General features: G+C 49.2%; 1 protein-coding gene across 4 annotated transcripts in view; it reads left to right on the top strand.

Moving 5' to 3' along the window:
* The window catches only part of Afap1 (actin filament associated protein 1), a 110,360-nt gene that overhangs the window by 38,928 nt on the left and 48,237 nt on the right, over positions 1–23,195 (top strand). For all 4 annotated transcript variants that reach the window (XM_021163597.1, XM_029477636.1, XM_021163595.2 and 1 more), the window contains exons 2-6: positions 4,249–4,377; positions 4,722–4,816; positions 14,489–14,597; positions 17,591–17,802; positions 20,368–20,547. In XM_021163597.1, the coding sequence (XP_021019256.1) occupies positions 4,251–4,377; positions 4,722–4,816; positions 14,489–14,597; positions 17,591–17,802; positions 20,368–20,547 (723 nt within the window). In that variant the 5' untranslated portion in view covers positions 4,249–4,250. The remainder of the gene's footprint in view (positions 1–4,248; positions 4,378–4,721; positions 4,817–14,488; positions 14,598–17,590; positions 17,803–20,367; positions 20,548–23,195) is intronic.

The raw sequence follows: 23,195 nt of genomic DNA on the forward strand, positions 1-23,195 counted from the left end.
GAACTGTAACCCTATAAGGGAAAATATGCATGGACACACTCGGGTGGTAGCTGCTTCACTTCCTTACAGCTGGAGTGCTGGGTCCCTTCAGCATTTGCCCAAGAATGAGCTCCAAGCAAACAAGGCCCTGTCAGATGTGGTAGCAGCCCAAGGGGCCCTGGTCTTCTGCCTCACTTTCCTTCAGTTCTAAAGATGTCACAGAAGACGCAATTGCTATTCAGGGACAACATTTTTTTTTTTTAAACTCTGGAATTTTCTTTTTAAGACACATCTCAAGGGTCCTGCCCGTTAAGGAAACCAGAAATTCCCTAGTGAATTAATTGGTTTACCACCCAGAGCAGGTGCCTGTTGACCTTGTGCTAGATATTCCTGCTGAGATGTTCACTGTGGTTCCTGATTGCAGATCGGCTCCTGCCTGGTGGGAGAGACAGACTTCCTCTTGGTACACTGTCAAGTAGAATGGAATGAGAGTATTCGGGGGAATTTTTTGTGGGGAGGTTATTAGCAATTCCTGCAACCTTGGCCCCAGTCTGTGTTCAGTGTCTGGCATTTCATCCAGCGTGGGGTGCTGGATGCCAGGGCTGACAAAGGAGGGGCTCCCTGTACAAAGATTTCTTCCTCAGCCTGCTGCCACAGGCTAGGCACCTACTGTTCATAGTCCCATTTCTGTCACTTGTTTTGGAGATGATAAGATCACGAGGGACCAATGAGAAAAGAGCATGGAAAAATGTTCATGTGTTAGGAGGCCACCAGTTAATGCGTGTGCAGTCCTCGGACCAAGGTCCAGCAGGGAGAGTGAACTGCGGCCTTGAGCCACGCTTTTAATCCTGTAAGGGAAATATCCTCAATTGAAGAATTAGTTGTCCAGATCAGATTGGCCCTTGGCCGTGTCTATAGGGCTTTTCCTTAATTGCTAATTGGGGCGGGGGGTGGGGAGACAACCCACTGTGGGAGGTGCCATTCCTAGGCCGGTGAACCTTAAGAAAGGTAGCTGGGTAAGCCAAAGAGAGCGAGCAGGTAAGCAGGGTTCCTCCTCAGTCTTCCGGTCTTGCCTTGGCTTCTCTTGGTGATGGACTGGGAGGCAGAAGATGAAATAAACCCTTTCTTTCCTCCCTGAGTTGCTTTGGTCATGGTGTTTATCACAACCGCAGAAATCAAGCAGGAGCAGAGCTCAGCTGGAAGCTTAGCCTGGCAGGATTAGAATGTGGTGCTTGGCTGGCCCCTCTGTGCTGTGGTGATGGGGCCCTTTGAATGCTGTCTCAGAAGAGTTGATGCTTCCTATATGGAGAGCAGACTGCAGTGTCAAATATGAGAGGAGAGTTGGAAGGGTTCCTCCCCAGCCTGCCTGCTGTGACTCCTGGTTAGGCTTTGATTTCTGTCAGTGGCTGTGATGGTTTGTATATCCTTGGACCAGGGAGTGGCACCATCTGAAGGTGTGGCCTTGTTGGAATAGGTGTGACCTGGTTGGAGTAGGTGTGTCACTGTGGGTGTGTGTATAAGATCCTCACCCTAGTTGCCTGGAAGTCAGTCTTCCACTAGCAGCCTTTGGATGAAGACAGAACTCTCGGCTCCTTCTGCGCCATGCCTGCCTGGATACTGCCATGCTCCCACCTTGATGATAATGGACTGAACCTCTGAACCTGTAAGCCAGCCCCAATTAAATGTTGTTTTTTATAAGACTTACCTTGGTCATGGTGTCGTTCACAGCAGTAAAACCCTAACTAATACAGTGGCTTTGCCCAGGACCTCTGTTACCACATCTAGAAGGTGAGGCAGTGCCTGCCTCAGGACGGAAGCAGGGTGGCCCCAGCAAGCAGGGCCATTCCCATTCCCCCATCTTTCCAGAGCCATTGTTCTGAGAGGGCCCTTCTCAGGGTTTGTTCTGGAGTCACCTCAATTTCTTTCCCTTCCCACTGCCCATGCACAGGTGGCTTCTCTAGGTCACAGTGGGACTCTTGCTTCATCTGTGCCCTCTGACTGTTCCAGCCCAGTCTCCCTTCATCGTGAGAGCTGACTGTAGTCCCTATAAAGTACTGTGTTCCCTATGCCCTGGTGTCTTATAGATAACGCAGGCACACCGAGTACTTTCTGTGAGCTAAGCAAGCCAGCTGCCCTCACAGGGACGTGGTTGGGTGGGCACAGTTTGCCTTTTCTGTAAGAGCTGTCAGTTAATGTCCTATGTCATTCCTGTGGTGATATTCCAGTGCTTTCTGTGTGGGTTGTGCTTTAGGTCTCCTGAGGCAAAGAACAAACCTGTCCTCACCAGCTGATGAGGCTTTGCCACTGGGCCATGTCACTGATGCAGAGCTAGCAGTCAAATGGCATTTGTTAAACTTAGGAAACCACAGTCAATACTACATATTAACGCGTATTAGATAGTTTATGAAAAAATATCTTCATTTAACAAAACAAGGCAAGTAGAAAGAGACATTGCTGGCTACTTTCACTGGCATGTTTGACGTCAGGAAGACAACTGTGTTCGTGTCTACATTCAGTCTTATCTATGTAAAGACCAAGTGCCCTCACTTGGATAAGTAGCTAGGAAGGAGGGGGTTTTAATGGCCTCTATAGAAAAATGATGACCACTTTCTTTGCACTGTAAGCAGCACTGCTGTTTCTGGTGCTGTCTGGCTCTGGCACACGGAGATGATGTCAGGTCCTTTGGCATTTCAGGGGGTCTGTTGTTCACACTTGCTGTATAGTACCTGAACTATACGGATCATTCACTGTGGCTAGGTGACATTTGTTGTACCCAAAAGTGATGTTTCTGAAAGGCACTCTTGACCTTGTTAGAAAGCATAGTGTTGGGGACTGTTGGGCTCACACTGACTGACTCAGACTCTAGAATACTCAATGAAACCTCAAAAAGATCATTAACCTCCCCCCCCCCCGAAAAAAACCTTTGAGCTCTTTCCTTAGAAGTGATGAATGTAGTTAGCTTTGGGGTGTAGCTCTATGCCATGTCCAGCACACAGGATGCTCTGGCTTGTGGCTGAGAAAAAAAGACAGCATGAATAAATAGTTGTAGCTGTACTTGTTCATTCAAGTCAGGTGACACAGATGGCTCCAGGCTCTGTGGCTCCTTCCCCGGACTAGCATGCTGCTCTCTGCAGAAGGGCTTCCAGAGCTCCAGCAGAGGAAAGGGCCAGTCTTAAGGGTTGAGACTTGATAAGGGCAATGGTTTTGCTACCTGAGTAATGTCAGGGTTGTATCAAGGGCACTCTTGAGGAAGAGTGGCTCTCAGATGTGGAGAACACCATGCCTTTAATAAAGCAAGGTGCCAGTGCTTGAGGCTAGTGTCAGGGTTTGAAGTTTGGTGCCAGTGCTTGAGGCTAGGTGCCAGCCAGTACTTGAAGCTTTGTGCCAGTGCTTGAGGCTAGGTACCAGTACTTAGCACTTGGTGCCAGTGCTTGAGGCTAGGTGCTACTACTTGAAGCTTTGTGCCAGTGCTTGAGGCTAGGTACCAGTACTTGAAGCTTGGTGCCAGTGCTTGAGCCTGGGTGCCAAGGCTTGGTGTGTTCATGCATTGCAGTTTTGCTCTTGTGTTTATTTGCTCCATCATCAAAGCAGCGGGAAGATAGGGTCTCACTGTTGTGAAACTACTGTGGACCTGCCAACACTGCAAAGGGTTTAGACTGCCCTGCAGCTCACACCATCAGTTAGAGTTGTTGATACAACCCTGCATTCCAGACTCGTGCAAACTGTCAGTGTCTGTCATCATTTGAGCAGGAAAGACATGAGGGAGGTCACCACCTGAACTGGAATCTTGGCTGTCCTGACACCCCGTATCCTTACTGGGGTGTGTATAGTATCCCTGTCATCCTGGTGATGGGTGCAGCTCAGAAGAGCAGGTTGGGATGAGCTTTGGAATCTGTGTGCTGGTGGTTATTTGAAAACTGATGTTTTAATCTCTTTGTGGACACTGAGATTCAGCGTCACCCACTGACATGGAATGCTATCTACTTTGAGGCCACTCCATCTGTTGGCTTTGGCTCTAACTCTTCTCCAGTTGAGCTTTGCTGCCTCGAAGTAAGGATAAAGGAGCCATACATGTGTTAGGAAGATCATGAGTGTGCAGAGGGCCTGGCTTAGCATTCTGACTTCTTGTGTTAAAATGTACACTATGTCATCGTGTGATCAGACTGAACGTGAGCCACTGAAGTGAAGCTCACAGTCCTGTTATGTCATCTGCAAACCCTCAGCCTGACTGACGATCGGTCTTCTTCTTCCTCTCTCCTTTCTTTCCAGCAATGGAAGAGTTAATAGTTGAACTCCGCCTCTTTCTGGAGCTCCTGGACCACGAGTACCTCACATCAACTGTCAGAGAGAAAAAGGCTGTGCTCACCAACATCCTGCTGCGCCTGCAGTCATCCAAGGGTGAGTCCCACAAGTCCTTGGTCCAGGTTCCCAGGCTTCCAAATTCTCATTACCCCACCTGTTTCTAAACTTGACTTGTTCTCTTCCCATGCGTCCTCTGACACTATCCCGTCCATGAATTCTTTCTTCAGTCCTCTCCCTCCTTGCTGTCTGGTCTGGTCTCAGGTAGACCTTTCACAGTTAAACAGAGAACCATGATGCCCCCTCCCATCCCCACCCCATTTGCAGGATTGTTGTAAAGGATCAGAGAGGATAAATATTTGCGCCATTCTCCAGAGGGCTCGGGAAAGGCTACTCCTGGTCTCCTCCTCACCCAGATCTGTGGTTTTCCTAATTCCCTACAGGCTTTGAAGTGAAGGACCATGCTCAGAAGGCAGAGGCCAACAACCTGCCGGCACCACCCCAGATGCCTCTGCCGGAGATCCCTCAGCCATGGCTGGTGAGTTGACATCCACCCTCTACCCCTCACTGCTAATTGGAGGTCTGGGCTACTCACGTGCCTGTCAGACCTGTGATGGAAGGCAGGGGTGAGAGGCTTCTCTCTGCCTGACGTGGTCCCTGGAGTGTGTTCCTAGGGTCCCGAAGCTGCTGATAACAGAAGGAGCTCGAGTTTCTCTGTAGAGTCCTAGAAATGCAGGTTCTTGGAAATCTGTTAGGACAGGTGACGGGGAGTCCGCGGTCAGAATCTTGTCCAAGGAGTCTGAGGACTCTACCCGCTTGTGACCTCTGACATTCATTGCTGTGTTCAAGGGTGGATTTTTTTTTTTCTCTCAAGAGAGAAAGAATGTGCACATTATAGAAATGTACATTTCAGTTGAGTTGATGTATTTCATGTGGGCTCAGGGGTCTCTTTTTGCTGTCTTTTTCAAACTGGAGATGCCCCGAATGCCATTGCTGCCCCCCTTCAGCTCTTCCTGTATCTTCATAGCCTGCAGCTTGCTCTACCAGGAGAACTGGCTTTCACTCAGATGAGGGTAAAACCATCCCTCGGTTACTCTTTCCTCATTTGCTTTGTCAGGTTGGGGTCTGAACTGGAAGAGACAGGGTTATGCCTCATCTGTCTCCGCAGTCCTGTCTGTTCCTCGTGCTGTGGCCCCCTCGTCCATGGTGCCTCTTGCAGAGCACTGCACCGTTCTCGGACTTTACTTTGTTCTGTTGGGACAGACATTGAAAAGGCTCAGTCTGCGATTGCGCAGAGGGAGATGTTAGCAGCAATAACGAGTACTAATAATAAAGCCATAATTATAACAGTGTGTTGTAGTAAAAGGGATTTCAAGCTTAGTGCTTATTTATAGAACTTTCCACATAATGCTTTTGATTGACTAGAGACAACGAAGACTGTAGAATGTGATAGCCATAGATGGGGGGCGGGCAGGGGGGGACAGCTGTTATTTTATGTAATCCTCATGGTGTGGCTTTTAAAAACCGTTGAACACTTTATAGCAGAGGTTCTCAGCCTGTGGGTCAAGATTCCTGGGGAGTGTCAAATGACACCCTTTCACGGGGGTCATCTAAGACCATCAGAAAATACAGCTATATTACAATTCATGGCAGTACCAGATTACAGTTATTTGTTTGTTTGTTTGTTTCTTTTTTTTTTTTTTTTTTTTTTTTGAGACAGGGTTTCTTTGTATAGCCCTGGCTGTCCTGGAACTCACTTTGTAGACCAGGCTGACCTCGAACTCAGAAATCTGCTTGCCTCTGCCTCCCAAGTGCTGGGATTAAAGGTGTGCACCACCACTGCCCGGCCAGATTAGTTATGAAGCAGCAAAATAATTATATGGTTGGGGGTCACCACAACACGAGGAAGTGTATTTAAGGGTCGCAGTGTTAGAAGGTTGAGGACCTTCTGACACGCTCTATAGCATGCGAGGAGTGTGCCTGCCAATGTTTGGAAGAAGGTTCTGAGGATAAGTGATTTACTGAGGGTTATTGATAAACATGGAAAGCAGGAATCGTTTTCTGGCATAGCTTACCTACAGCTGGTTCCCAGTCAGGCTTGGGCTTGTCCTATGACCTGGCTCCAGCACTACATGGGCTATGAGGAGCATGGGCCATGGGGAGGCAGAGACCTGCTTGTAGGAGTCAGTTTTCTCCTTCTATGTGGGATCTCCTTCGGGTCATCAGCCTTGAGGGCGTGGTCTTCATTTGTGTAGCCATCTTGCCAAGGCCATAAGCTTATTTATTTATTTATTATTTATTTCCAAGACAGGATTTCTCTGTGTAGCCCTGGCTTTCCTGAAACTTACTCTGTAGCCTAGGCTGCTCTCGAACTCAGAAATCCACCTGCCTCTGCCTCCCAAGTGCTGGGATTAAAGGTGTGTGCCACCACTCCCCAGCCATAAATTTATTTTTAATCATTGGTTTCTTTTCTTTTCTGGTTGTAGAAACTGTTTTTATTTATTATTATTATTATTATTATTATTATTATTATTATTATATCACTTGCTTTTTTTAGCTACATGAAATCATATTCAGGGGGAGGAATGGATACCTAGAAGCAGGGGGTGGGGGTGGAGGTTGTAGGGATCATGTGGCTGCAGCCTCCAGCTGGTCTTTCCTGGAGTGCACATCCTGTAGGGCCACCTGGAGGGACAGAGGTGCCCTTTTGGATCCCAGTTTCAGAATAAGAGTCCTCACTTTGTCCCATTGCATTTCTGTGGACTTTCCTTCCTATCTAGTTCACCCAGTGACAAGTCGGTCAATACTTAGAGAAGAGCCTGCTGGCTATGAGCATATAACATTGTGTGGCCACCAGTCTGGTCATTTTGCAGAGGGACTGGAGGATAACTGGCAACATACGACAGTTCAGCAATTGGCCAAGCTACTCTACTACATTTTTATGAGGGCTTTTTGAAGGTAGTGGGGAGATAGGTCACTCTGTATGTAGTCTAAGTTGACTTGGAATTAATTGTGTATGCCAGGCTGGACTGGAATTTGTAATCCTCCTGCCTCTACCCCCCCAGTTCTGGGATCACAGATGTACTCTATCATGCCTGTCTTTCTCAAGGTTTTTAGTGAAGACTGAGTTTGTCAAGTGAGCTGGTGAGTCTGTAAATTCGGGTCACTTTGCCCTTGGCCTGGCTTTTGGCCATTGATTTTGAAGGCTGACTTTATGGCGAGTTTGCTTCTTGTAAGGATGGACTGGGAAGGAGACCACACTGGGCAGAGGGACCCCCAAATGAAGGCACAAACCCAAGAGTGAGCCAGATATATCCAGAACCACGTGAGTGGTAGATCCAAATCCTAGAATTTGGGTGGGTCATGCCCAGAGGAGGGGGCAGTGCTGGGCAGGCTGATGGGTGGGAACTGTGAGCCTGTCATAAAAACAAAACAAAACATGGCATCAGTCCTAGTTTGCTTTCGGTTGTGGTGATAAACACAGCGACTGATTTAGTGGGGGAAGGGTTTCTCTGGCTTATGTGTCCTGCTCACTGATGGGAAAAAAAGAACAAAAATCACAGCACAGCATCTGTGACTTATACCAGCTACAGTTATTTTCCATGTTTGCAAACTGATTCTGTGCTCTGGTTTTTGTCTTTTTGTGGCTTATAGCATCGAATACCGCCTTCTTTCTGTTGCTATAAATACTTGTTGCTGTGATAAAAATGACCATGTTGCTTTTTGGGAAGAATTTGGAAGGCTTTGGAATTTTCTGCTGGAAAGCCATTGGATGCTCAGAGCTTTCCGGGATCATTCCTGCCAGGGCTTAGACGGTGGGAGAATTAGGATAGTGGAGGTTCTAGCTGTGTTTCAGAGACAAGCAATTACTTGATCAGGAATTGGTTCAGGGGCCAGTGGAGTGATATTTTGACGAAGAATCTGTGTGTGTTGATCATGCTGGGGCTGAAGACGGAGCAGGAAGGCAGTCTCTACTCTCCCCAGTGATGGGCTGGAATCTGGAGTTGAGCCAATTGGAAACCCTTTCTTCTCTAGATTATTATTTTATCAGGATATTTTAACCACAGCAACAGAAGTGAAACTCATTACTGCTTAAGATCATTTAGATAAGTATTATCTGTTTATTCCTTTTGGTTGTTCCAATGCACCAGCTTTCTGAAGTATAACTTGTCATTTTTCAAGTAAATTAAAATTAAAGCATTTGAAGATGGCTTTATGTGTCCTTCCTTCCTTCCTTCCTTCCTTCCTTCCTTCCTTCCTTCCTTCCTTCCTTCCTTCCTTCCTTCCTTTTCAGACAGGCTCACAATATAGACCAGGCTGGCCTTAAGCTCACAGAAATCCACCTGCCTCTGCCTCCCCAGTGCTGGGATTAAAAGTGTGTGCTGCCCCCACACCCAGCTTCTTTTTATGTTTTATTGTTTTGTTTTGTTTTGTTTTATATTGCTTACTAATGGCGGCCAAGGGCCAGCTTTGTGACATAGATGCTGCTCTCAGAAACCAAGGGGATGCCCGACTCTTCTCAGATTGCCCCCAAGTGAACATGCCTGCTGCCAGGGTGGGCTGTGTGAACTGGAGATTCGTGCACACTGACCATGCTTCCTCAGCTAGTGCTAATGTTCCTGAGGGATTGCGGGTGGGGACGTGGGAAGCTCTGTGAGCACCAGGCAGTGTGCAGCATGCTTGGCCCTCAAGCCGTCCTCCTCAGGGGGGGGCTACAGACCAAAGCAGGCATAGGTGTAACAGAACCAGTTCTGTGAAGAGCGGGGCTGTCTGGATAGCTCTTGGGTTTGTTTCTCGCTGAGGCCTACAGCTCTTGAACTAGTTGTACTTGGTTTGTAGAGAGAGCTGAGAGGTTTGGACTAGAGGGTACTTCACTGGAAGTGGATTCCCCATGCGTGCAGGTGTTGACTGACTTCTGCTTCTGTTCTCCACGACAACCCCGGCTCAGTGGGGGTGGGGTGGGGTGGTGGTGTCTATGATTTGGATGAGAATGCCCCCCTCCCCTAAGCTGGTTAATGTTTTACTGATGTAAAGAGACACCATCACCATGACAACCCCACTCCTTCCTGGCAAGTCTTAACTGGACTGGCTTACAGTTCAGAGGTATAGTCCATTTTTGCCCTAATGGGACGCATGTTGGCACACAGGCAGACACGGTGCTGGAGAGGTAGCTAAGAGAAACCCTGTCTCGAAAAACAAACAAACAAACAAACAAACAACAACAAAAAAAGAGTTCTAAATCTGGATTGGCAGAAGAGAGTGAGAGCCATTGGGTCTGCCTTGAGTCACACCTACTCAATGGCCAAGCATTCTAATCTATGGACTTATAGGGCCATTCCTATTCAAATCACCACAGCTCTGGTATTTGAAGACAATGTCCCCAGTTGGGGGTGCTGTTTGGGGAGGCTTGGTTGGGGACATCCTTGCTAAAGGAAATGTGTCACTGAGTGTGGGCTTTGAGAGCTTATAACCTGACTCACAGAGATCCACCTTCCCCTGCCTGAGGTTGTCACCACACCCTGCTTTCTCAGCCATTNTTTTTTTTTTTTTTTTTGGTTTTTCGAGACAGGGTTTCTCTGTATAGCCCTGGCTGTCCTGGAACTCACTTTGTAGACCAGGCTGGCCTTGAACTCAGAAATCCGCCTGCCTCTGTCTCCCGAGTGCTGGTATTAAAGGTGTGAGCCACCACCGCCCAGCTTCTCAGCCATTCTTAAGTGTGCAGTTGGTTGCTGAATCCCCGTGGCACCCTTATTTTGTCTGACAGATGGGATTAGAGAATGTGTTGTTATGATGTGTTAGAGTTAGGCCTTGGCAGTCAGAGTCAGGCCTGGAGCTACTGATTCTCTGTGTGGACACATAGATTCTCCGTGTGACCTTACCATCCCCTTCCTCTCTTGTCTTTCCAGCATCTCAGCATGTCATCTCCATGTGGTCTAGTGGCATCTTTCTTTTGCATTCAACCTGTGGAATTTTAGGCATGCACCTGGATCCCATGCCTTCAGTCTCCTCTGCTTTTCCACTCGGATGCTACCTCCTAATGGCTCTGCTTCTGCACTGTCATAGGTTAAGGCTGAGAAAGCATAAGACAATGCGTGCTGGGTCTTGCTGGGTAGTCACTGTTGCATGCAGATCAGAGAGTGGGTGGACTGGTGAACTCTGTCTAAGGACTGTCTGTCAAGACTAGAATTCTTGGTGTTAGGATGCAAACTATCTATCTATCTATCTATCTATCTATCTATCTATCTATCTATCTATCTACCGATCTATCGATCTATTGATCTATCTTCAGTTTTATAGCCCATGGGAGAAAATTCCCAGACTCTAATCCCCGTGGCCAGGGAAACTCAGACTTTGACATGCTTCTCTGTGCTGCCAAGCATCCCTGCTGCTGGTGTGGGGCAGATCTCCCCAGAACTCTGATTTTCTTATTTCAGATAGGATAATTGTTGTCTATTATTCTAAATACATTGATTTTTTTTTTTTTTTTTTTTTTGAGCCAGGAAAGCAATATGGATGCATCCCTGGATGTGTAGAATTGGAGTCAGAAAGTGGCTTCTCAGCTATAGTCAGTTTGGGGGCTTCTCCAGTGTTTCTTATGCAAAGACTTCTGTGATGTGTGAGGTCATGTCATAGGCAGGGAGATGGTGGGGGAGGCAGAGCTCCAGGTGTGAGAAGTGTTTGGGTGTAATGGTGTTGGGTAAGATGGGGGTGGGGAGCAATGCCTCTCCTTTGGAAGCAGCAGGTCTGGATGTGGTGATATGGACTCTGTAGCCCCCTCCCCACTCCCACAGCCCTTCTCTGCTCAACATCACAATGATGATACCGAGGGGCTCATCCACCTGCAACTCTAGCTCAGGGTCCGATGTCCTGTTCTCTCTGCAGGCACTGACATTTATAACACATACAGGTGTGCATGTGTGCACACATGCGCATGCGCTCACACTATCAAAAAAACGAATTTTTTTAAAAGTGGTAAGTATTAAAAATGTAAGCTATGCAGGTATAGGTAGGAAAGGCAACTTCGTGCTAACACTTTTGGTAAGCAGTCAGCTTTAGCAGAGACACTCAAGAAATCTAGACAGAGGTTGGGGCCACAGTGTTTTTTCACTTAGTGGTGCTGACTAGGGTTTTTTAAAAAGTCAGCAGCTCCAGGCTGTGCTGCTGTGTGTGGTGGCACATCTGAGCATTCTTGTTTTTTTAAAACATTAATTTCTTTTTTTTTTTTTTTTTTTTGATTTTGGTTTTTCGGGTTTCTCTGTGTAGCCCCGACTGTCCTGGATCTTCCTCTCAAGTCCTTCCTGCCCTCTACCTCCTGTGAGTATTTTGGTGCCCTCCTAAGACTGAAGCATTCACATTTTGTTTTTTTTTTTGTTTNTTCTCTGTATAGCCCTGGCTGTCCTGGAACTCACTTTGTAGACCTGGCTGGCCTTGAACTCAGAAATCCGCCTGCCTCTGCCTCCCGAGTGCTAGGATTAAGGCGTGTGCCACCACACCCGGCTAAAACATTAATTTCTATTTATTATTATTATTTTTGTGTGTGAGTGTGGCAGAGGTGCCACAGCATGCATGGGGGAAGTCAGAGGACAAAGTCTCTCCTCTGGGACCCCGGGGATCACACTCAGGCCGTCGGACTTGCACAGTGGCCTGGTTAGGGTTTTGTTGTTGTTGTTAACTTGAAGGTCAGCTTGTAGGCAGGCCTCCTTGACTGATGATGGAAGTGGATGATCCCAGCCTACACCGGTGCCACTCCTGGGTAGGAGGGCCTGGGAAGGATAAAGCAGGCTGAACAAGCCTGCAAGTAGCCTTCCTTCAGGGGCCTTCAGCTGCTGCCCCCAGGCTCCTGCCCCGCCTTTTCTTCCTGGTGAACTGTAGGCTGTGGATGGAATCAGCAACCTCTCAGAGTTGCTTTCGGCCATGGTGATTATCGCACAGCAGAAAGCAGACCAAGATGCCTCCCAGGCCCTTCTACCTGCTGGGCCAGCTTGTGGACCAGCGTTCTTCTGACGCTTGTTTATATTTTCCCAGAAACTTTTGCTGAGATTCTTGAGCTTTTTTTTTCTCCTCATCCGCCCAAAGGACCTTCCTATTGTGCTTTTAGAGATGAAATCCTGAGGTCTAAGGTGTCTCTCTGCAGGCTATGTCCTTGGTGGCTTGACTGTGTCTGTTCACAAACCCCTCAGTACACACTAGCCTTTTCCCCTCTTCCCTACTCACAGCTCCCCGGAGGGAGGCCTGACCTGGATACATACAGAGACTTAGCTCCAGTCCAAGGTGTGAGCAGTCCGTTTTCCGGCACTCAGAGGAAGGGGGAATCCCTGCTTTCTCATACACCTTCAAGCACTCAGTGAATCAAATCCCACCCCCACCCCCCTTCCCCCAAGAAGCCTCCGATTCCAGGCTGGATGTTTAGTGTCACCCGGTGCCAAGCACAGCATATCAGGTCTCTTCTTAGGACAGTCCTTAGGACAGGAGAGCCTTGACTGAGCCAGCATGGGCCCTGGGATAGCTTTGGAGGACATCCCCTCCAGTGAGTGCTGGCTGCCTACAAAGCTGGTCCTTTATCATGCAGGAGGATGGTGACCACCAGGGGACGAGGTACGAATAGGAGGGAATTGAAGCTGGTTTCTCCAGGGAACAGGCCTGGGCGGTTGGGTAATAGCATTCAGCTAGCTGAACTGGGATTCAAGCCTCTCTCCAGCTGCAGGAGGAGGAAGCAGGGTGGGTGTGCAGTGGCCCTTAGTCACTCACAAAGGACTTCTTGGACTCAGAGTTAGGGAAAATGATGGAGTCACATTCTGGAGGGTTTGCAGAAGGATAAACACAAAGGCCATGATGTCAGTGGTGCAGTGTTCGGGCAGGATGGAGCTTGTCACTTTTACCCTGTCACTTCCTGGTTATTTACAGAATCTAGATAGTGTGAATTCGCTATGCACAGAGGGGGAGAGATCATTAAAGAAGGTCTTTAATAGATGCCAGGATGTCTGGAAACCCAACCATGGCAGGAACAAGTCTGATTTTGAGCAGTGTGCTTTAGATTTTGGGCCTTGCTCTCTGCGCCTGTATGGTGTGAGCCTATCCATGCTAGCCTTCCCGCAGGGCTCCCATGATGCATTGCCAGGCAAGGAGCAGGGGCCCTGGTGCATCAGACCTCATTCCCTTCATCCTTTTCTAGTGGCAGAGGACCAGCAAGGGCAATCACCGGCAGGGTCCCACAGATGTCAGAGAAGACGCTGGCCTGGGTTAGTTGTCAGGAAAGTTCAGGAAGAGGAGACCTGAGCTGCATCTTGCAGGCTGGTAGGATCTGGTTTGGGCTGAGGCTAAGGCACTGCTACCTCTAATGGTTGCTGCACAGTCTGTGTTTGTAGGGAATCTGATGGAATGGCTTAAGAGCAGACCCTGCTTCCAAAGAGTGGCAGGCCAGGATGGCTCGTGGACCTGTACTGCCCAGCCCAGCACTGAGAGGGAATACTTGAGAAAGGGCACACACTTTTTCTGTTCTTGGTGCTGCCTGTAGGGGTGCTTGGCCATGGAGTGTGTTGGGGGGGTGTCTTAGGGTTTTAATGCTGTGAACAGACACCAGGACCAAGGTAAGTCTTGTAAAAACAACATTTAACTGGGCCTGGCTTACAGGTTCAGAGGTTCAGTCCATTATCATCAAGGTGGGAGCATGGCAGTATCCATTCAGGTATGGCGCAGGCAGAGCTGAGAGTTCTATGTCTTCATCCAAAGACTTCTTCTAGTGGAAGACTGACTTCCAGGCAACTAGGGTGAGGATCTTATGCCCACACCCACAGTGACACACCCATTCCAACCAGGTCACACCTATTCCAACAAGGCCACACCTCCAGATGGTGCCACTCCCTGGTCCAAGGATATACAAACCATCACAGGGGGACACTATGAGGATGAAGAGGAACACATAGACCCTGTCTCTGCTGGAGATGGGGCTCAGAAGGAGATGCGAGTCAACCCAGATGGACTTGGGGGCACAGGCTTCTAATGGCTCAGAGTGTGAGCCAAATAGTAGTCAGGTGAGATGCCCATGTGTAAGGTGCGACTCCCTAACAGGTACCAGTAGGAACTGAGTGATCTATGACCAGCCAGGATGAGGCTGAGGGATGGACATGAGCAGGGAACGTGGTCCAGGTTCTGGTGACTTTGAGTCTCTAGCAGCTACTCTAATCCAGCACGGTTTTCCTTTCGCCTTCAGCCTCCTGACAGCGGGCCTCCACCTTTACCGACGTCCTCTCTCCCAGAGGGTTACTATGAGGAAGCCGTGCCGCTGAGCCCTGGGAAAGCTCCAGAGTACATCACCTCAAGTGAGTGGCAGCTGCCCACATCAGGGTGGTCCCTTCATTCCCAGGAATGGCGGTGAGCCAAGGCACTGGTGTGGAGGAGGCAGGGCTACACATCACCACAGAAATGTAGGAGCAATGTATCTGGGACCTAAGGAAGGCAATGAATACAGGAGGGGTCTGGGGAAAGGCTGAGACCCTCAAGAGTCCTTTCTTCCAGCTTCTGTGGAGTCCGGTTCAGAGGTACCTGGAGCCACAGAGCCAGGTGTGGGTAAATGATGTGATTCTCTGAGGTCGGGAGAGAAATTGTTCTGTAGTTCATTGGTGCACGCTCCACTTTGTCCCCTCCTGGTCTCTACAGAGCACAGCCCTGCAGGTTGAGGTTTCTGCAGGAATGCCTGTTGGGTGCAGGCTTCTCTTTTGTGAAGAGGGCAGGCTTTACTGAATAATTTCTGCTGAAGTCATGATCCACCTGCTCCCGATGCCGACCTCAGTATTCCTTCTTTTAAACTGAGATGCACACTGACGCCCAGGACCTTCTCTAACTGCCCCTGGGATTCAGATTCGTTACTGATGCTATTCTGTCCCCTGAGTGCCAGGCCCTGTCACCTCTCAGCAGGATGTCACATCAAGCTGTGGCATCCTGTGCTTCTGGGCTCAGCTCTGAAACTCCTCTCATTGTCAAGTACTTTCTCATTAAAAAGAGTGTAGTGGAAAAAGTGTCACTGTGGGGCACTTGTTCTCCAATCTGATGATCTGAATTGGTTCACCAGGACCCACATAGTGGAAAGAGCGCATCAACCCCCCAAACTGTCCTCTAACCTCCATGCATGTACCATTGTCCCTCTGAAGGATCCTTCCCTGACAGTGCACTGGCCATGTTCCTGCAATAGGAGCTTTGCTAGGTGCTGGCTGGGAGAACTACCACCTACAACAGGATGCTCTCTTCCCAGGGCTCCCAGCTTGGCGTAAAGAGCTGACCTGTGCACACAGTGAGGAGTCTGTTGGAGTGTGTGCAGAGTGTCACAAGGGCCTTTGACACAGTGTGCTGTTGGCCTGCTCAGGCTGCTGCCTCAAATCACTCTCAGCCCAGAGACACATGTGCCTCCGCAAAATGGTTGTTTAAAGTGTTGTAAGTGTCAGTCTCTGTGACAGGCTCCTAGGGCAGAGTAGAGCCCGGGCTAACAGTGCTGTCCACTCCCCTGTGATGCTCACCAGCTTCCATACCATTGCCAGCACTGAGTGACCACGTGCTCTAGAAGCTGGCTTCCCAGGGTGCATTGGCTTATAGCACGTTTCTTAGACCTGTGGCGGGCTGCCAGCATCTTCTCCAGGGACCAGGTGACAATCTCCTTCTCCCAGTGTCTGGCATTTCTGGCTCTTAGGTCCCTGTTTGACAGCATGAGCCTCTCTGATGGTAGGCTCCCCCCATCTGCCCCTCCAGACAGAGCCTGCCTTCTGTCTTTGCCTTGCTGTATGGTATCCACACAGCCATAGGCTTTGGGGCCCTGGAACCATATGTGACTTAATTCCTTAACTTTTATAAAAATGAAGGTTGAAAAGTTCCTTTGAGGCTGCCACATAAAGAGGGGGTGTTAGGCAGATGCAGACATTGGGACAGCCACGTGCTGATGTGTAGGAGGGGAGAGGAGAAAGAGAGGCTGCTGATCTGAAGATGGCAGGAGCCTGGCCTGACTGACAAGTTATTCTACTGCAACCTCCTGTCTGCATTCTCAGCACTTCAGACTGGCAGCTCTCACACTCTCAGGTTACCACTGCCTCAGGTGCTCTGTCTGTTACTTCTCTTCCCAGCCACCCCAGGCCTGAATGTGCCATTGTCCCTCTGAAGGATCCTTCCCTGACAGTGCACTGGCCATGTTCCTGAAATAGGAGCTTTGCTAGGTGCTGGCTGGGAGAACTACCACATACAACAGGATGCTCTCTTCCCAGGGCTCCCAGCTTGGTGTAAAGAGCTGACCTGTGCGCACAGTGAGGAGTCTGTTGGAGTCTGTGCAGTGTGTCACAAGGGCCTTTGACACAGTGTGCTGTTGGCCTGCTCAGGCTGCTGCCTCAAATCACTCTCAACTCAGAGGCTGGAATGCTGAAATTCTTGGGCCATGCTAGAGTTATCTTACCAGTGGTTTATCTTACAGATGGCCTGTCTTAGAGGTGTGCCTTCTGGACATGTCCTCACCCCCTCCCTTCTTCCCCCCTCTTTCCTCTTGTCCCTTTCTCTCACCACTCCCATTGGATTAGGACTCTACACTTATGGTCGTATTGGTAACAGATTTCATCTGAATTGTAATCCAAAAGCTCCATCAGATGCATTCATGTTAGCCTGAAGACCTCACTCAGCATGAGAGTCTCAGGGAATCTTGAGCCCGTGGTACTGGCCAGAGGGAGTCATAAGCTTAATGCTAGACATGAACACACATTACCCCAGGAGAGAGGAGGGAGATGGGGCAGCTCGGGTGTGTGCAGAGAGCCCAGGGGAAGAGGGAGCAGGCTGTGTGGAGAAAGTGTAAGAGCGGGGGTGTCCTTGAGTGAGATTTGTTCTGTTAGAGAGATGGACCATTCCTGCCCAGATCCAACCAAGGCAAGCCAGTGGGAAGAGGTGGCCTCTGGTGGATCCCAAGTGTACTGAAGGGTCTGTGGGTGGTAGAAGACTGGGGTGGGGGGTGGATTTAATCAAGGCCAGATAAAGAGGAGCAGAGGACTCTTCACGGACATGGTTCCCGAGTGGCCACCCACGGCAGGGCACAGTTAATACTGCCATTGGGGTGACATCATCCTGTTGATGTGAACGAATCTAGAGATTTTTAAAAAATGAATCTCAATGTTTTAGTCATTGCATTTGAAGCATTTTGATGTGTTCTCAGTGCCTGACTTCTGCAAGTTTTATCCCCAGTGTCAGGGCGGAAGCCCCTTCTCACTGAAGCCTACGGTGGCTGGAAATAAGGCCAGGTGAGGTGAGCTGGAGGGTCGGCCTCTCACCTCTACCCTTTTCTCCTCCACAGATTATGACTCTGATGCCATGAGCAGTTCCTATGAGTCATATGATGAAGAGGAAGAGGACGGGAAGGGGAAGAAAACTCGGCATCAGTGGCCATCAGAGGAGGCCTCTATGGACCTGGTGAAAGATGCCAAGATCTGTGCCTTCCTGCTGCGCAAGAAACGCTTTGGCCAGTGGACCAAGCTGCTCTGCGTCATCAAAGACACCAAGCTGCTGGTGAGGAGCCCAGTGGGGCTGTGCTGCCACTTGCAGTCCGAAGTACAGGACCACAACTGGTATATGCAGATGCTACCACAGGGGAGGCAAACGACGGCCCAGCCCAGCTCAGCCCAGCCCGCTGGCACCTCTTCAGGGAGGGCTCATGGTTCCCCCACACCCAAGTCCTTCCACCCTGCGGGGCCTGTGGCTTGTGTCAGTGGAAATGATCAGTGTTGAGACTTGCCAGAAACTGCAAGATAGACTTTCTCATTTGTAGCGAGTCAGTAAATTCCTCCCAGCCAGGTCACAGCAGAGGCCGGAGCCTGTGGAGGCGCCTAGGGGAGGGCAGAGGGAAAGGACATTCTTTTGGAAAGTCAAAAGCTTTCCAAAAGAAGGGTGGGTTTTTTTGTTTTGTTTTGTTTTGTTTTGGAGGCAGAACAGGAAGGTGGAGTACACCCAGAAGCAGGGTGTAGAAGATTCAGGACTCTGGCTACAGGTGCTGTCCCCTTGGGGGTTCCAAGGAGAAGAACCTTGGAGGTGGCATTCCTGCCCCCAGTCCCCCCCAGCTCCCAAGGCCACTTCCGGTAAAAACCAAGGCTGGTCACTGGGTCAGGAGATTTACTGTCTGCTTTTTGCCTTTTGTCTTTCAAATTAACCTCAGGAAACGATTGCTCAAAAGTGAGTCCTTAAAGGAGAAAATCAGGGTTTCTCTTTTCCCCACGTGATGGAGCAGATAACACTGTAAGAGAGGCCATGGCCCCCAGTGAATTATGGGAGTCTTGCTTGCATTGGCTCTTAGATCATTGTATGTGCTGCTTCTTCTTCTTCTTCTTCTTCTTCTTCTTCTTCTTCTTCTTCTTCTTCTTCTTTTTGCTCAGCCTTTTTAAACGAAGTGCATATTTTTTCCACATGTGTGGCCTGAATTTCTTCCAAATATAGAATATGCCAAAAATGATGCCATTGGGGATTTTAAAGCATGAAAAATATTAGCATAGCCCTTCTTTATAATCTGATGCAATCGCTGCAAGATGGTGATATGCTATATGCAGTGATTTAAAATGTACTCCACTCTCATGAGAAAGAGCTGTTTTATTTCCAGTGCAGGCAGCGAGAGGGCTGATGCAGAGTCAGCAGTTTGGGGCCCAGGTTCCTGGCCCCACACCCATTGGTCCTCTTCCTCCTCTCCTGCTTTTCTCTCCAGTGAGAGCCCTCTCCCTGCTCTATGATGGTGAGAGCTTTCATAGAGCCTACCTTTAAATTGTCGAAGGAATAAATGGAAAACGAGGGAAAACACCATGTAAGACAAAATGCAAGGTGAAACTTGGCCTTTTATTTGATTTTGGCTTTGTTATGACAGAATCTTGCTAGATAGCTCAGGTTAGCCTGGAATTCACTATGTAGCCCAGGCTAGTCTTGAGCTCTGAATCCTTCCTCTTCCATCTCCTGATGAGATTATGAGCAAGTACTACACACATTTGGCTTAAAGTAGTAGTAGTAGTAATTGTTGTTTTTGTTTGTTTGTTGTTGTGGTGTGTGTATGTATGTATGTATTTATGTATGTGTGCGTATGTCTCTGTGTGTATGTATGTGTGTATATGTATATATGTATATATGTGTGTATGCATTATCTTCCTTCATAATTAACCCATGATCAACTACTCAGATGAGAAAAAGCATACTTTACTTTCCTGGAACACCTTGCCTGGCCTCCCCCTGTGGGTGTCACGCTACCTACTCTATTGACTCCATCTCTAGACCTTTTATTTCCATGCCCAGGCAATTCCAGACCTACCCAGTCGCCCCCAGACACTCTGCCCACTCACTGAAGTATCTGTTTCCTAGCTGGTGGGTATCACTGGAAGAGCTGTCTCCACTGGATGGACTCTGAGGCCAAGTCACCTTTCTTCCTGGGGTCTGCCTGTACCTAGTGCTGAGGGAGTCAAGGGGCAGAGCCAGTGGAGCTTCCAGCTCCAGGGCCCTGGGCTCCCTATGAATTCCGCTTGAACTGAGTCCTGCCTGGTCTGCCTTCCTCAGGCTCTTTGTGACAGCCTTGAGGGACTCCTGTTTGGAGGTGGCCTGGGCTTGCCTCCCAGGATCTCCAGACAGTACTAGCGTTCCAGGTGGTTGTGAGCCAACTGCTGTGGGTGCTGGGGACAGGGCCTAGGCTCGCTTCAAGGGCAGTGCGCACTTTTTAAGTGCTGAGCCCTTTCTCCAGCACCAAGTGTCGTTATCATTACCTAGTCTGCCCACAGTAGCTCTATGCAGTTGCAACAGATCTTATAAACCTTTCATGTATGTTCATATTCACATGAACTGTGCTCCAATAGAACACGGGATAGATCGGTGCCTGCTCAGTCGCATCTTAGACGTTCCATATGCCTCAGCCGACTTAGCACACACCTGTGCGTGGCAGATGTGGAAGGAGCGTGGGTAGGCAGCAAATGGTGTCACACCTGTTAGCGGGCTGCTGAGCCACGCCCCCCGAAGCCTGGCTAGCACTAGAGGTTTGCTTATGCTGGGCTTCATCATTGTTTCTGGTCACACGTCCTCAAGGCATTAATTGGTCTATTGTATTCCCCGCAGTGCTATAAAAGTTCCAAGGACCAGCAGCCTCAGATGGAGCTGCCACTGCAGGGCTGCAGTATCACATACATCCCGAGAGACAGCAAGAAGAAGAAACACGAGCTGAAAATCACCCAGCAAGGCACAGACCCTCTGGTTCTAGCCGTTCAGAGCAAGGAACAGGCTGAGCAGTGGTTGAAGGTAGGACATCTGACATGACTCTGAGACACACTTCCAGACTCATTTAATTGATAAGTTGTCTAAAACCCAGACAGATCAATGAATCTAGGAGTTTTGTCTTTTTTAATAATTGAGTTACATGTTAATTTTGCCCTGTCCCCCATACACACATGCATACACAGACATGCACGCACACATGACATGGCTGGCATGTGGAGGTCAGCAGACACCTTGTGAAAACTGGTTCTCTATCCCCCACCCATGGTGTGGGCCTCTGGGATTAAACCTAACTTGTCACACTTTACCTACTGAGACATCCCTTCGTTGTTGTTGTTTGTTTTGAAGCTTTGGTTGTGAGTCTTAGCCTTGAACAATAGAGCTCTCTCTCCAGTCCTTGTTTATTTTTGATAGTGAGCACTCATTACTAGAATTTCACTCACCTGACTTCCAGCTGCAGGCAACTGTCTGTCCCCGGAGGCTGTCCATCTGTCCTGTTGTTGTAGTTGTTATTGTTCTTAGTATTGCTTTGATCCATCCTCCATTTCCAGAAACAATATTTAGATGTGAGACCTTCTCACTTTGTGCTGTCGCCCCTTCTTCCCCTTTGGTCTGGCTTCTTTCTTTCTCGGTCCCCTCCAGTTCCCCGTGTCGTCCTTGTTTCTGATCTGTTTGGTCCCTCTGCTGCTGTGTTCTAATTTTGGCTTTGGGATCCATCTTGTTCTGCTCAGGCTGCTCCCCAAGGTGTCCCAGGTGGGGTGGCCTTGAACAGCAGCAGTTTATTTCTGAGCTCTGGAGGCTGGAAATTGCAAGTCAGGGTGCCTGGGGATTTGGTCTCTGGTGAGATGTCCTCACTGTCCTCCTGTGTAAAGAGGGCGGTGGCCACCTGCAGTCTCTTTTATGCAGGCACTGATAGCAGCCAGGAGGGCTCTACCCTGTGACCTCATCACAGCTCAAGGGCTGGACCTCCTACTGTGGCTGTGTTGGAGCTCAGGGGCCCATAGTTTTAAGCCCTAGAATTTCTAGATGTTTCTTTTTTTAATCTGGAATTGTCTCCTTTACAGGTTTAAATTTCTCTTAAAATACTGGTCTAGCTTTTACCTCTGAACGGGACAGGTGTGGTGGCTCTGGCCCTGAGTTTTGCTGGAGCTTGGAACTTACTCTCTTGTCTATTGTGTTTGTTCGACACCCATGCTGGTCATGGTATTTGGAAAGAAAATACATTGAAATAATTCTTACAGCAACGATATTGGGTATAGCTCATATAACCACAAATACAATTCTATGATGCTTTTGGGTTTCCACGGCTCTTGGAAGTAATTCTGTAACTATAGCTGCTCCTCCTGCCTTCCGGAAGAAGCTGTGCATGGTGTCTGCTCATCTTTCCAAGGTTTTAGTTCACGACGTCCTGCAGTAAGGGCAGGGCTGGAAGAAGATGCCATCTACTTGGGCATCTATGACCATGGTGTCTGTGACTTGCAGTTTATGGGCCACTCCTTCACTGCTGTAACAAAACAACCTGGCCAAAGGGACTTAGGGAAGGAAGGGCCTGTCTCAGCTCACTGTTTGAAATTCTCCTTGGTGGTGAGGGCATGGTGATGGGCATGAGGTGCGCCTGTAGCCAGGAAGCAAAGAGGTGTGTTGGTTGGAGCTCAGTCCACTTCTGCTTCATCAGCCAGGCCTTCAACACATTTAGAGTGAGTTGCCCCTCTTCAGCTAAGCCTCTCTGGAAACATCCCACACAGATGCCCGCAGTTGTGTCCCAGCTGATTGTAAAATCTGGCAAGGTGAAGGTGAACTGTCATCCACTGTATCCGGGGAACCGTGAACCTCGATTCCCCACGGCCCCCAGGAGCACACAGTCAGACTCCAGGCCCACAATGATGTTTTGTGGGCCGCCCAGAGAACCACACAGAGGTGGCCTGTTCCACTCTGTCAGCAGCGGCTGTGGTGTCAGCAGTGGCTGTGGCTTGCCTGAAATTGTGACATTCAGGCTGGGGAGGATTTTTTTTTTCTGGGTTCTTCCCCTGTAAGCCTCAGGCTCCGGAATCTCTCCTGGGAGTTTGTGTGGCCTTCCAGAAGGAGAGCCTCACTGTGCTGCAGGCTGACCCATATCAATGCAGGCGCTCCAGAGCCTTCGAGGTTTACAGAGGCATGGCCGTCTGATTGACTCTTGCTGCCTCTGTGTATGTGCATGTGCATGTGTGTGTGTGTGCCTGTGTGTGTGAGAGAGACAGAGAGAGATAGACACAGAGACAGGGAGGGAGGAAGGGAGAGAGAGAGAGAGAGAGAGAGGAGAGAGAGACAGAGAGAGAGACAGAGAGAGACAGAGAGAGAGATGCATGCACACACATGAGGCGGTGGCAGCAGAGGACAACCTCAGATGCCGTTCCTCAGGTGCCATCTGCCTCACTTTTCTGAGACAGGGCCTCCTCCCTGCCACTGCCCTAGCTCACAGAGATAGTTTGGCTGGCTGGCCAGTGAGCCTCAGGGATCCATCTCACTGCCTCCCCAGAGCTGGGGTTACAAGCACACGATGTTGCACCCAGCTTTTTTTATGTGGGTCCTCACCCTTCTCACCCCAGACACTCGTGCTTCCTCATCCTGACACTGCTTGTAGTTTCATTTGATGCCCGAGAGGTCGAGTCTTAGGCCATTGTGTAGCTCATTGT

Source organism: Mus caroli, chromosome 5 (genome assembly GCF_900094665.2).
Source record: "Mus caroli chromosome 5, CAROLI_EIJ_v1.1, whole genome shotgun sequence".
NCBI classification, from domain to species: Eukaryota; Metazoa; Chordata; class Mammalia; order Rodentia; family Muridae; genus Mus; species Mus caroli.